The 12449-nt window shown below is 41.3% G+C and overlaps 3 protein-coding genes and 1 pseudogene across 4 annotated transcripts; 3 read left to right on the top strand and 1 right to left on the bottom strand.

The window, feature by feature from the left end:
* Positions 1-344: 344 nt before the first annotated feature.
* On the bottom strand, positions 345-3013 carry LOC104705425 (ultraviolet-B receptor UVR8-like; annotated as a pseudogene). The gene is made up of 5 exons (XR_015563882.1): positions 2753-3013; positions 2485-2661; positions 2103-2138; positions 1857-1981; positions 345-1778 (listed from the first exon to the last, which is right to left on the bottom strand). The product of XR_015563882.1 is annotated as an ultraviolet-B receptor UVR8-like (transcript).
* A 207-nt stretch (positions 3014-3220) lies between these two features.
* On the top strand, positions 3221-5721 carry LOC104705424 (protein NRT1/ PTR FAMILY 1.3). Its single transcript, XM_087462028.1, is given in 6 exon segments — positions 3221-3462; positions 3581-3794; positions 4085-4539; positions 4809-5207; positions 5379-5690; positions 5693-5721. Coding segments are annotated over 6 exon segments (1482 nt in total). The 5' UTR covers positions 3221-3389.
* A 368-nt stretch (positions 5722-6089) lies between these two features.
* LOC104705422 (uncharacterized) lies at positions 6090-10911 on the top strand. The gene is made up of 12 exons (XM_087462026.1): positions 6090-6445; positions 6786-6913; positions 6999-7061; positions 7172-7293; positions 7500-7615; positions 7724-8528; positions 8661-9380; positions 9535-9756; positions 9837-9932; positions 10018-10212; positions 10293-10406; positions 10495-10911. Exons 1-12 carry the CDS (start codon positions 6351-6353, stop codon positions 10753-10755), a joined length of 2937 nt encoding a protein of 978 aa, XP_087318152.1. The 5' UTR covers positions 6090-6350; the 3' UTR covers positions 10756-10911.
* Positions 10912-11067: 156 nt separating this feature from the next.
* On the top strand, positions 11068-12449 carry LOC104705421 (uncharacterized). Its single transcript, XM_010421426.3, has one exon. It carries the CDS (start codon positions 11316-11318, stop codon positions 12252-12254), a length of 939 nt encoding a protein of 312 aa, XP_010419728.1. The 5' UTR covers positions 11068-11315; the 3' UTR covers positions 12255-12449.

Raw genomic sequence — 12449 nt, 5'->3', positions numbered from 1 at the left:
GTAATTGGTAACCAATTTATAAAATTTATCTTCTCTTATTTAATATATTTATCATTGATTATTTTGGATATTCATGACAAACATTTTCGAACACAGATATAAGAGATGGTTTAAAGCTAAAATCTTGATGTAACATCACCTCACCTCTTTTCTGATTGTTATGTTAACCTTTATTGCAACTAGAAGAGCTTTTTTACAAACAAGGTGACTATTTGAAAGGTTTTGAAAGAATTTAATCCAATAAAGTGTGAAAAGAAAATATAGAGAGAGTATGAAGTGTCGCAGATTTCATAAGCTACGTGTACCAAACCAGCCCATAAGGTATTGTGTATTTGCACAAATAGTATCATAACATCACATATTTTGGATATATAGTAGTTACAGGATATCAATTAGTTTTACTATCCTACAGGTCGAACTAAGAACACCAAAACCAAATCTTGTTCTCATCATTTTCCCAAAACACACAGAAACTGAAGATAAAACTATATATTGTCAGTTTAAGTGAATGTAGTAGGCTATTAGAACACAACAGGTGATACTAATGTCTAGGGGCTGAAGATTGAAGACAACCTTTCATAATCTCCTGAATCCTTCTCTGCAACACCTTGTCCTTAACCCTACCAATCATGTCTTCATAGAAAGCTTGAAGCCTCATAAGCTGACTCTTATCAGCACTCTCCAGCATCTCTCCCCACTCTTTGCCCATATCGAAATACCCAGAAACCCGTAATGAATACGGAATATCTTCTTCTTCGTTAAACGGTTTGCCAAATATGGATCCATGAAGTATGCTTGCATATCTTTCCATCACCATTAGCTTTGATTCTAGCTGTTTGATCTCCCCGGTTGATGCGCTTTTTTCAGCATCAGGTACTACTTCTTCTTTCTCCAATTTGAGCTCATTCGACCAGAAGACGAGAGTAGGGGCATAATGGTCGCTAACATCCCCAGACCCGAGCACTCCATTTCTTCCTCTCCCCCAAGACCACAGCTTGTAACCACCATTTGCCACAAGAACTGTATGTGCTGCCCCGCAAGAAACTTGCACCGGGTCACGAAATCTTGACCCACCTGAAATTTTTCTTGGAACACTGTCATCTCCTGCTTCCACCTCTGTGAAGTTGACATCGGGGCATAACCCTAAACCTCTCTCCATTCCCCATGACCACACATATCCCTCAGATGACACCACGCTTGTGTGGAATAACCCACAGTCTACAGAAACTAAATAAGAGTGTTCAGGGAGCTCTGAAACTGGCTCTGGTATCGATGAGCTCTTGGTACTTCCATGCCCAAGCTTGACCATTTTCGCCAAAGCCGAATGTCCAGCAAATGCTCGGTCCTTCCGGTGTCTCCTTCCTGTAGGTGAGAAGAGCTGTGTGATGAGCACCACAAGCTATGTCGTAGACTGTAAGACCAGAGTTCTGGTTAAACGTCTCCACAATCTGAGGCCTTGCTCGGCTTTCTCTATCCCCAAGCCCTAACTGGCCATGATGATTATTTCCCCAAGAATACAACACAGAATCATCATAACTGTTGTCTTTGTGAATCCCCCCGGGGCCAACGAGGGCAACAACGTGTTCATACCCACATGCTACTTTCAAAACGGTCCGGCCATGGAACTCGGGTATGGGAAACGGAATCGGGATGCTTGTAAAAGACACACTAGGCTCAGTAGTCCCACTGTCTTGTGGAGGAACATTCCCCCACATCCAAAGACCTCCAACACTATCAATGGCAAGAGACATCATGGATCCGGCCTTGACAGTACAAACCTAACAAGCGTAAAGGAAACTATTATGGTTCAGGCTTTTGACATATAAACCGACACTAAAGCGTTTCCAGGACCATACCTTCAAATCTGATCTGGCCTCTCTACCTGAATCACTTAGAGAGGAACTAGATCCTTCTTGTTCAAAGAAACTTTTAATCAAGTATGGTGCCAAGGAGTTCTCCCCATCAAAACCAAGTTGGCCATCCATCTATCAGTCAAGGATTGAAGATTTGTAGCAGGCAATGTAGAGAACAGAACACTAAACTTGACAAACATAAAGAACGAACAAAGCTTATAGAAACGGTAACAGTCAGATAAAGGATACAAATGTTATAACCCCAAGACCAAACCGAGCCATCATCTGCCAAAAGCTTACAAGGCAAAAAGAAACAACAACAAAAAAAAAGAACAAGATAATGGTCAATAGAGATCCTTAATCATATCAATATCATATAACATAAACACGAACAGAGCTTATGTTCGTACAATGGTCCTATAAAATCAAACTAAGAAGCCTTTTCAATTAACAAAATCAAGAAACTCCAACTTAATTAAGCTAAAACGTTACCATACATGTACACTTCAAGCATACTTTTTTTTTTAATTTCACAAATGGAAGTTCATAAAAACAGACTAGGGAGCTAATTAGACCAAATCAGCAGCAGAAGCTAAAAGTGAAAATTAAACATGTGAATAGAAGAAACCACCTGAGACAGCGAGACTGTGATAAGCACCAGCAGCGATACCAACGATTCGAGCCCGATCTCCAGCTACTTGATCTGGGAAATCGAACTCGACTCGAACTGGTACAAGCTCGTCCGATTCTTTACCCGTACCAAGACGGCCAAACATCCCTCTTCCCCATGAGTAAACACATCCATCGCCTTCAAAAAACAAATTCCAAAATCCCACAGAAAAATTCAAACTCAAGAAAACATAACTAAAATGAAGCTGCGGTGGAATTTGTTTTTTTACCGGTCAGAGCGATCGTATGCGCTTCACCGGCGGCAATAGAGATTATTTTCCGGGATAAATCTTCAGAAATCGGTAACGCCGCCGCTTGATCCTCCATTGCTACTGCTTCTGAGGATTTCTCTGTGGGATTTTTTGTTTGTTAACGGATAAGGTTTGTTAGCAGTTCGCTTATGCACAAATTTCTTGAAGCTTCTTTCACCGATCAAAAGACGACAAAATTATCCCAAAATATCTTCAGTCACACACAGTCTCTCAGTTCTCTCAGCAGTGTAGTAGTAGTACTGTTTGAATGGCATGTTTCTGATTTATTGGGCTAGGCCCATATAGCTAGTTAGGCCCATTTTTAAAAGAACTTACGAGTGTTGTTTGGAAAAAGAGATTACTTTTTATTTTTATTTTCTAACGGAGAAAGGTATATGTCTCGTTTGCTTTTATAAAAGATTCATGCCACAAACAAACAATACAGGAGGCAGGAGCACCAAAACTCTAATATCCAGTTTCTTAATTAAACTTTGAAGAGGGTCCACTTTTAGGTAGAACACTTATTTGTTTGATTTTCTGATCAAACAAATAAGGAACTATGTTAAAGATAAGGTATACCGACACCACCAAGAGTCAAAAATTCCCAAATTAAAATATGGATCAAGAAGCTCTTCTCGTCGGAAGACCTATCTCGAAACGCAGTATTCCGACCATTCCTTTTATTCTTGGTATGTTTACTTCTCGTGTTCATATGTCTAGCTATAATACTCCCTATTCAAAGGAGATTAGTATAGATAGATGTTTTTATAAAAAAAAATAACTTTATGGTTAAATGGTTTTGGATAGCAAGTCAGGCGTTGGAGAAACTTGCATATTTTGGATTGGTACCGAACATGATACTCTTCTTGACGGTCGAATACGGCATGGGAACGGCGGAAGCGGCTAACATCATCTTCCTATGGTCTGCCGCCACCAATTTCTTCCCTCTTGTTGGTGCTTTTATTGCTGATTCTTACACGGGTCGGTTTCCTCTGATTGGGTTTGGATCCTCCATCAGCCTTCTGGTACATATTTTATATTTTTATATCAACCTTACAAGTGGAAACATTATCCATCTGAACCTACCAGTGAGAACTACAACAAATTGATTTCCATCATTTTCTCGTCTCTAACTATTTTTTTCTAAGGAGTATAACAAGATTAGTTCACGTATTGTTTTCCTTAAGTCCTCATCACACTCATCATATTTTATGCATGTTACTTGATGAACATCCTATATATTCCAATTTCCCCTCAGGTCTCACCACAATCGAAGTGAATATTTTCAAACTAATATATAACAAATGGACAACGGGGAATGATTTTTTTATGGTTGACAACAACAATTCGACCAGAATGCGATAAATCAACACACATATGTCAACCCACCATAGTGCTCCAACTTTTTCTCCTATATTCCTTTTTTGCCTTCACCGCCATCGGGGCCGGGGGCGTCAGGTCCTCCTGCTTGGCATTCGCGGCCGACCAGCTCCAACCCAACCACACATCACGTACCGCTACGTCAGCCCTAGAAACCCTCTTCAACTGGTACTACTTCTCCGTCATGCTCGCATGCTTTCTTTCTCAGTCGTTGTTGGTCTTCGTTCAGACAACGTATGGTTGGCAGATTGGTTTTGGAGTCTCTGTCGCTGCCATGGTTCTATCCGTTGCTTTGTTCTTCGCGGCTTCTCCGTACTTTTAAGTGTGAGTCCGGCCTTGTCGCTGGACTTTTCCAGGTTCTCGTTGCTGCTTACAGAAACCGACACGTTGATTTGTCATCGGAGGAGCATATTATATCGTACCATCACGAAAGGGGCTCTTCTTTTTCAATTCCTAGCCAGAAATTGAGGTACATTATATTGTAGTAACTAGTAATATATAGTTGATGTGTATATCAATTTATCTTCATCTTGATTTTTCCCCAAAAAATATATTTATGCCACGGCTGATCATAAATTTGGAAATATTTTCTACTATAGGTATTTAAATAAAGCTTGCGTCATAAGTAACCCCAAGCAAGACCTAAACCTAACAGGGAACTCAAGCAATCCGTGGCAGCTATGTAGGGTTCAACAAGTAGAAGATCTTAAGTCTCTCATCAGTGTCCTACCCATCTGGTCAACGGGAATCATCTTGTCACTTGTCACGGGTTGCCAAGTCTCCTTTATAGTCCTTCAAGCTAAGGCCATGGATCGCCACACCTTCATTCAGGGTTTCCAGATTCCTTCAGGCTCTTATGGCATTTTCTTGGTCATCTCCTTCGTGCTCTTCCTTGTTCTTTACGATCTTGTTATCGTCCCGTTAGTTTCTTGGGCTCTAAGAGAGCCGTTCCGATTGGGAATTATGGTGAGAATGGGAGCTGGTTATATAATATCGGTTATGTGCATCTTCACTCTTGCCGCTGTGGAGCACGCCAGAAAAAAAACCTCTTTAAGTATTCAATCCGGATTTTAGTTCAATTCTGCTTGGTTTCCTAGTTACTGGTTTTTGTTTTGGTTAGCTGTTTTCCATTTTATTTGTTTTTCTATAAATGTATCTTATATTAACAAAAACAAGTTGCCTGAATCTAAATATGGTTTAATTGTGGTTTTGGTTCACTAGAGAGACGAGAGAGGTACGATGTTGTCGGCGATGTGGCTATTACCGTACATGATACTAGGAGGCATTTCGGAAGCACTTAATACGATAGCACAGAACGAGTTCTTGTACTCTGAGCTCCCCAAATCCATGTCAAGCGTCGCCACGACACTCTCCGGCCTCGGCATGTCCGCCGCAAGCCTCATCTCATCCTGGATCATCACCATCGTAGACGTCGCCACCTACGGGAGCTGGATCACAGAGAACATAGACGAGGGACACTTGGACTATTACTACTGGCTCTTGGTGGGATTATCTGTGCTCAATGTTCTGTATTTCGTACCAAATCTTATGGTAAATGTAAGATATAACGAAAAGTGTGAAAAAAAATTTGTAATTAACTTTTTGAATAAATCTTATAACACACACAAAACTTAACTCATGATTGGATCTTTAACTCGGATAAAAAGTAATCAAACAAATTGAATGGTGATATTCCAAGGTTCTGAATGGGTTAATGCCATTTTTTTCCAACACGCTGCTCTGCTCCGTAGTTCTTACAGCTAACCAAACCATTCGGAACTAAATTCTTAAAGTCAACAGTGTCTAGAACTAGACGCAAGTACACAACACGAACATATCTGTGTAGAATATAGTAAAAAAACATTTTTAAATGATATATTTTCTTCAGAAATTTAACAAATTTGTTTATATATATGGTTTGTAAGTAACAATAGTTGTAATTGTATTTTTTTTTTTAATTATTATTTATGATAAATGTTGCATGTCATACGTGGATTTAAAGTATTGGCTAGGTGAGAGCAAAAAAATAAAAATAAAATATTCGCTAAGTTCTGTAGAAGAAGAAGACCTTGTTGTTGGCTTTTTTGGTTAAAGCCTCCCACGATTTAATCATCCAGACCAAAAAAAAAAACTCTCTTTCATCTGCCCAGATCTGCTGAGGCCTGAGGATAGATTTTAGTCAGCAATCGTCATAGCTATGGCGATTAGGGTTTTTCTTGTCCTTGTCCTCTTCTTATCATCTGCAATTGTATCTTTCTCCCTTTACGAAGATCAAGCCGGCCTCGCCGATTGGTAAAATAAAAACTCCTCTCTTCTTCAGTCTCTCTCTATTTATATCTCTGGAGCAGATTAGTTTCGAAGTTTACTCACTGCTTCATCACTTCGGAAGTTACCGATTTAAGAAGTCTTCAAGTATTTTCGCCAATCTGATTAAAAACCCAATCCGCAGTGTATCTCGAATCTGTGATTTAGTCTTTTTAGATCTCATTAGCTAGAGAATTGTGTTTTAGTATAATTCATGGAAGGATCCGGTGGTTCCAACACTAGTGAATTTGAGATGCGATCGGGTTAAGCTGCTTTTATATTGCCCACATAGGTAGGATTGATGAGAGTCACTGTTGTATTGTTGTAGGCACCAACGTTACATCGGGAAAGTGAAGCATGCAGTATTCCACACTCAAAAGACTGGGAGAAAGCGTGTTATCGTCTCTACCGAGGAGAATGTTGTCGCCTCACTTGATCTCAGACATGGGGAGATATGTAAGTATATTCATGTTCATATCTCTTGTGTGTGTGTGTTTTTTTTTTCCTTGTTTTCTTACTTTTTTTTTCTGATTTGTTGCAGTTTGGAGGCATGTTCTCGGGACAAAGGATGCTATCGATGGGGTTGGTATTGCCTTGGGAAAATGTAAGAATTATCTTCAGTACATGTGGATCAACTATGTTTGGGTGCTTTCACCTGCAACAATAATGTACTACAGTCTTGAACTCTATTTTCTTGGCTTCAAATTGTTTCAGATGTTATTACTCTTTCATCAGAAGGAAGTACTCTAAGAGCCTGGAACCTTCCTGATGGCCAAATGGTGTGGGAAACAGCTCTACATAGTGCTCACCATTCAAAGTCACTGTTATCGGTGCCGGTAAGTAATAATACTAATACAAGCGTAAGAGTTCTGCTAGTTTCTTTTAAAAGGAGGACGACTCTTACTGTCCTTTTCTTGTTATAAGAAAACAACAACTTTGATTTATAGGCCATCAAAGAATGATATTATCTGATGAAATCTTAGTTGCGTTAATCGTTATCATTTCCGTGGTTGCTTATTAATGAACTAGAGATATCTTGCAGATAAATTTGAAGGTTGACAAGGACTACCCTATTACTGTTTTCGGTGGTGGGTACCTTCATGCTGTTTCTGCTCTAGATGGTGAGGTCCTGTGGGAAAAGGATTTCACAGCGGAAGGGTAGGACAGCCTTCACTGTATATTTGAATGAGGTTGCTTTAAGTGCATATTATAATGTTTTTGGTGTTTAGTAATATTTTCTATGTGTGTTCATGGTGCCTCCTGCAGGTTTGAAGTTCAGCGGGTTCTTCAACCTCCTGGAAGTACTGTAATTTATGTGCTGGGATTCGTTAATTTATCTGAGGCTGTTGTTTATCAGATTGATTCCAAAACTGGAGAGGTACTGGCACAAAAAAGTATGGTGTTCCCTGGTGGATTCTCTGGCGAAATTTCATCAGTTTCAAGCGATAAAGTTGTTGTTCTTGATTCGACGAAGTCAATTTTGGTTACTATTGGCTTCATAGATGGAGATATTAGCTTCCAGAAGACCCCTATCTCAGATCTTGTTGAGGATTCAGGAAACGCTGAGATTTTATCACCTCTTCTTAGCAATATGCTTGCTGTGAAAGTCAATAAACGCACTATATTTGTGAAGGTTGGTGGCGAAGGAAAGTTGGAGGTGGTAGACTCATTATCTGATGAAACAGCCATGAGTGATTCACTTCCAGTTGCAGACGATCAAGAAGCCTTTGCTTCAGTTCATCATGAAGGGAGCAAGATTCACCTCATGGTGAAACTTGTCAATGAATTGGATAATGTATTGCTTAGAGAGACCATTCAAATGGACCAACATAGGGGGCGTGTCCATAAAGTTTTCATGAACAACTATGTCAGGACAGACAGGAGTAATGGATTTAGGGCCCTTATTGTGATGGAAGATCACTCACTCTTGTTACTGCAACAAGGAGCGATTGTTTGGAGCAGAGAAGAAGGCCTGGCTTCAGTGACTGACGTTACAACGGCAGAACTCCCTGTAGAAAAGGATGGTGTATCAGTGGCAAAAGTGGAGCACACTCTATTTGAGTGGCTTAAGGTATGAACGGTCTTAAATGTCTTGCGTGCGTTTTCTTAATTTCCCTAGAGTTGTATTGTGTCGTTGTGTAGTTGGTGTGTTTTAGTTGTTTTCTCTCCCTAATCAATTTAACCTTCTCTATATCTTTGGTAGGGGCATGTGCTAAAGCTTAAGGGATCCTTGTTGTTAGCAAGCCCAGAGGACGTGGTAGCAATTCAAGAATTGAGGGTGAAGAGTTCTGGAAAGAACAAACTGACCCGCGACCATAATGGCTTCCGGAAACTAATCTTAGCACTTACTCGAGCTGGAAAACTTTTTGCTCTGCACACTGGAGACGGGAGGATTGTCTGGTCCATGCTGCTAAAATCACAAGCATGTGAACGTCCAAACGGCATTAGCTTGTACCAATGGCAGGTCCCTCATCATCACGCCATGGACAAAAATCCTTCTGTGCTTGTAGTTGGCAGGTGCGGATCAGATTCAAGTGCGCCTGGTGTACTTTCATTTGTAGATGTGTATACGGGAAAGGAGATTACCTCGTCAGATATTGGTCACTCTGTTGTGCAAGTTTTGCCTCTTCCATTCACCGACTCAACGGAACAACGTTTACATCTAATAGCTGATACTGTTGGCCACGTCCACTTGTATCCGAAAACTTCAGAGGCTCTCAGCATCTTCCAACGCGAGTTTCAAAATATATATTGGTACACTGTTGGGGCAGATGATGGTATTATCAGAGGACACGTAATGAAGAGCAGTTGCTCTGGTGAGACTGCAGATGAGTACTGCTTTACAACCAGAGAACTTTGGACTGTTGTGTTTCCTTCGGAATCAGAGAAAATTATTTCGACACTAACACGAAAACCTAATGAGGTATAAATCATGGTTTCTAAATCAACGCTTCTCTAATACAAAACATATACACAAGATTGCTGTGTTTCATCTTGAGAGTGGTGTTTCTAGAATGGAAGCTCAGTAAATGTTTATTTATTTTTTAATCTGACTTGCATACGATTTTTCATTCCAGGTTGTTCACACACAAGCCAAAGTCAACACAGATCAAGACCTGTTGTATAAATACGTATCAAGAAACTTACTGTTTGTAGCCACTGTATCACCAAAAGGTGCTGGTGAGATTGGCTCAGTTACACCGGAGGAGTCATCACTTGTAGTATATCTTATTGACACCATCACAGGACGGATACTACACCGTTTGTCACATCAAGGCTGTCAAGGGCCGGTTCATGCGGTAAGTCCTCACACAATTTCATCTCATTTCTTTTTGTCAGAGATTCAATGCAACTTTCTTAGCCTTCAAATTGTTTTCAGGTGTTTAGTGAGAATTGGGTTGTATACCACTATTTCAATCTTCGAGCTCACAAGTACGAGGTTACGGTCGTTGAGATCTATGATCAGTCTAGGGCGGTATGACTTCATAGTTCACACTCGAAACAATTTTGTAAGTTAATTGAGTGTTCGCACTGTGAAACGTTATAAATTTTATTTGCAGGAGAACAAAAATGTCTGGAAACTCATTCTGGGAAAGCACAATCTGACAGCACCAATCACTTCATACTCTAGACCAGAGGTGTTTACAAAGTCACAGTCATACTTCTTTGCTCAGTCCGTGAAAACCATTGCGGTGACATCTACAGCAAAGGGTATAACATCAAAGCAGCTTCTCATTGGTACCATCGGCGATCAGGTTTGTATATTTCTTCTCGTATATAGATACCTTCATGGATTGAAAACTCATACTCAAAAACTGTTTCATTATATGATTAGATATTGGCACTTGATAAACGATTTGTGGATCCACGCCGGACACTTAACCCGTCTCAAGCTGAAAAAGAAGAAGGAATCATCCCTCTCACGGATTCATTACCCATCATTCCTCAGGTTCATTCCAACCCATTTTCCTTTTTTTTTGTTATGACTAGACAGTCCCCCCTGATTTGGTTATCTAATGCACCTGTCATATTTTCAGTCGTACGTCACACACTCCCACAGAGTAGAAGGTCTAAAAGGCATAGTAACAGCTCCGTCCAAGCTAGAGTCAACAACACACGTCTTTGCCTATGGAGTGGATCTCTTCTACACAAGGCTTGCTCCTTCAAAGACATACGACTCGCTGACTGATGATTTCAGCTACGCGCTTCTCCTGATAACGATTGTAGCGCTGGTTGCAGCCATCTACATCACTTGGGCCCTTTCAGAGAAGAAAGAATTAAGCGAGAAATGGAGGTGATTGGATCTTTAAAAAGGTTTAAAAGCCTTCCTCTTTTTTGTTTCTTTTCTTTTTCACAGTTGTAGAATGTTTACGAACCATTTTTGGCACTCGTAGAGAAAAAACCATTGGCTTAACTTAAATCCTGATGTTATAGAAGACTCTTGCTTTGTGACCTTTCCTCACATTCTAGAGTTGCGCTGAAACCTTTCTGAATTCAAAAGTTTATAGAAGCATCTGTTTAAATTTCCATGTTCAAGACCCAAATCAACCAGCATTTTATCCATGACTTAGATAATGATTGATCGAATGAAACAAACCTGTAGATTTGAACCCTCGTCAAAATCGTGACTTCGTAATTCTCATGGGACCATAGCACATACACACACATGTGATTATAATAAATATTATTAAATGGTTTAATGTGCGAGTAAATAATCTTAGTGAGAATACAAGTGTAACGCCTGACAAATTTGGTGCGAATCAATTATTTTCTTCCTCCTATTTAAAAAAGAGAACTCCTCCTCACTTCACTTGTTCACTGCACTCCAACTTCACTTGAAAACTCTTTCTACTTAGCGATGATGAAAGCAAACCAAAAACCGAAACCCCACGCGCCGCCGCGTCCTCTCTTCTCCTGCGGCTTCTTCCGCCGTTGCACACAGTCCGTCCTAAGTCCAACCTCTCCTCACCAGCAGCAGCCTCGCCGTAAACCACCAACCACCTCCTCCTCATCTTCCTCTTCCTCAACTTCCACTTCTCAAAGCTTCACTCAATGGCGCTTCCCTCATCACCTTGACCAAACTCCATCCACCGCTCCTTCTCTTCCTCCGCCACCTCCACCGCCGCCTCTTCCGGTAACCACCACCCTCCAAGAAACATTCCAGATCGCAGAGCTTCACCTCACATCTGTCTCCGAATCCGACAAGCTCCTCGCTCTACAGCTACTCGAACGGGTCGTCGTACCCGACCCGCCTTCTGATCCGACTTGTCCACCGGGTCTCATGCGAGGCCTCGTCTCTTGCCTTCGCAGCAACAACAAGATCGTAACAGCCAAATACGTCACCAAGATCCTCCTCGCGCTCTGCCTCGCCGAAGGAAACCGCCACGTGGCGGTCGAGGCTGGAGCCGCTCGAGCGGTGGTGGAAACGGCGGCGGGGCTAGAGATCTCAGCGGTGGAACGCGCTTTAGCGGCGTTAGAGCTCATGTGCACGACGAAGGAAGGAGCGGCGGAGGTTCGAGCTCACGCGATGACGGTGCCGGCGATGGTGGCGGTGATGGCGAGACTGGCAGGGAGAGGAAGAGAATACGCAATAAGCATACTCTCGGTGGTATACGGGAAAGGAGGAGATGATTCCGGGGAGGAGATAGCGGTGGCTCCGGCGGAAGAGGTGGCGAGGGCGGTGGCGTTGGCCCTTGAAGGAGGAGAGTGTACAGCGAGAGGGAGAAGAAAAGGGACCCAACTATTGAAGACACTGGAGGAATATGGACGGTTGGATCTGAGTCAGAATGGGACATGAAGAAAATGATATCTAACGGTTGAGATTTAATATGTCAGATGATAAAAATAATAATTATAATCTGAAAGCTAGTTTTTGGGGGTCACGGGCTCGTTGTTCTTTTGTTTAAAGATGTGTGGGCCTTCGCTCTCTGTCTCTCCTCCCCTATCTATGTGTATAGAATATGTTACAATTTATATAGTCCCCTTTTAATTA

Source organism: Camelina sativa, chromosome 8 (genome assembly GCF_030686135.1).
Source record: "Camelina sativa cultivar CO46 ecotype springtype chromosome 8, ASM3068613v1".
NCBI classification, from domain to species: Eukaryota; Viridiplantae; Streptophyta; class Magnoliopsida; order Brassicales; family Brassicaceae; genus Camelina; species Camelina sativa.
Note: the sequence above shows the minus strand (reverse complement) of the source record. Positions and strands in the feature narration are given on the sequence as shown.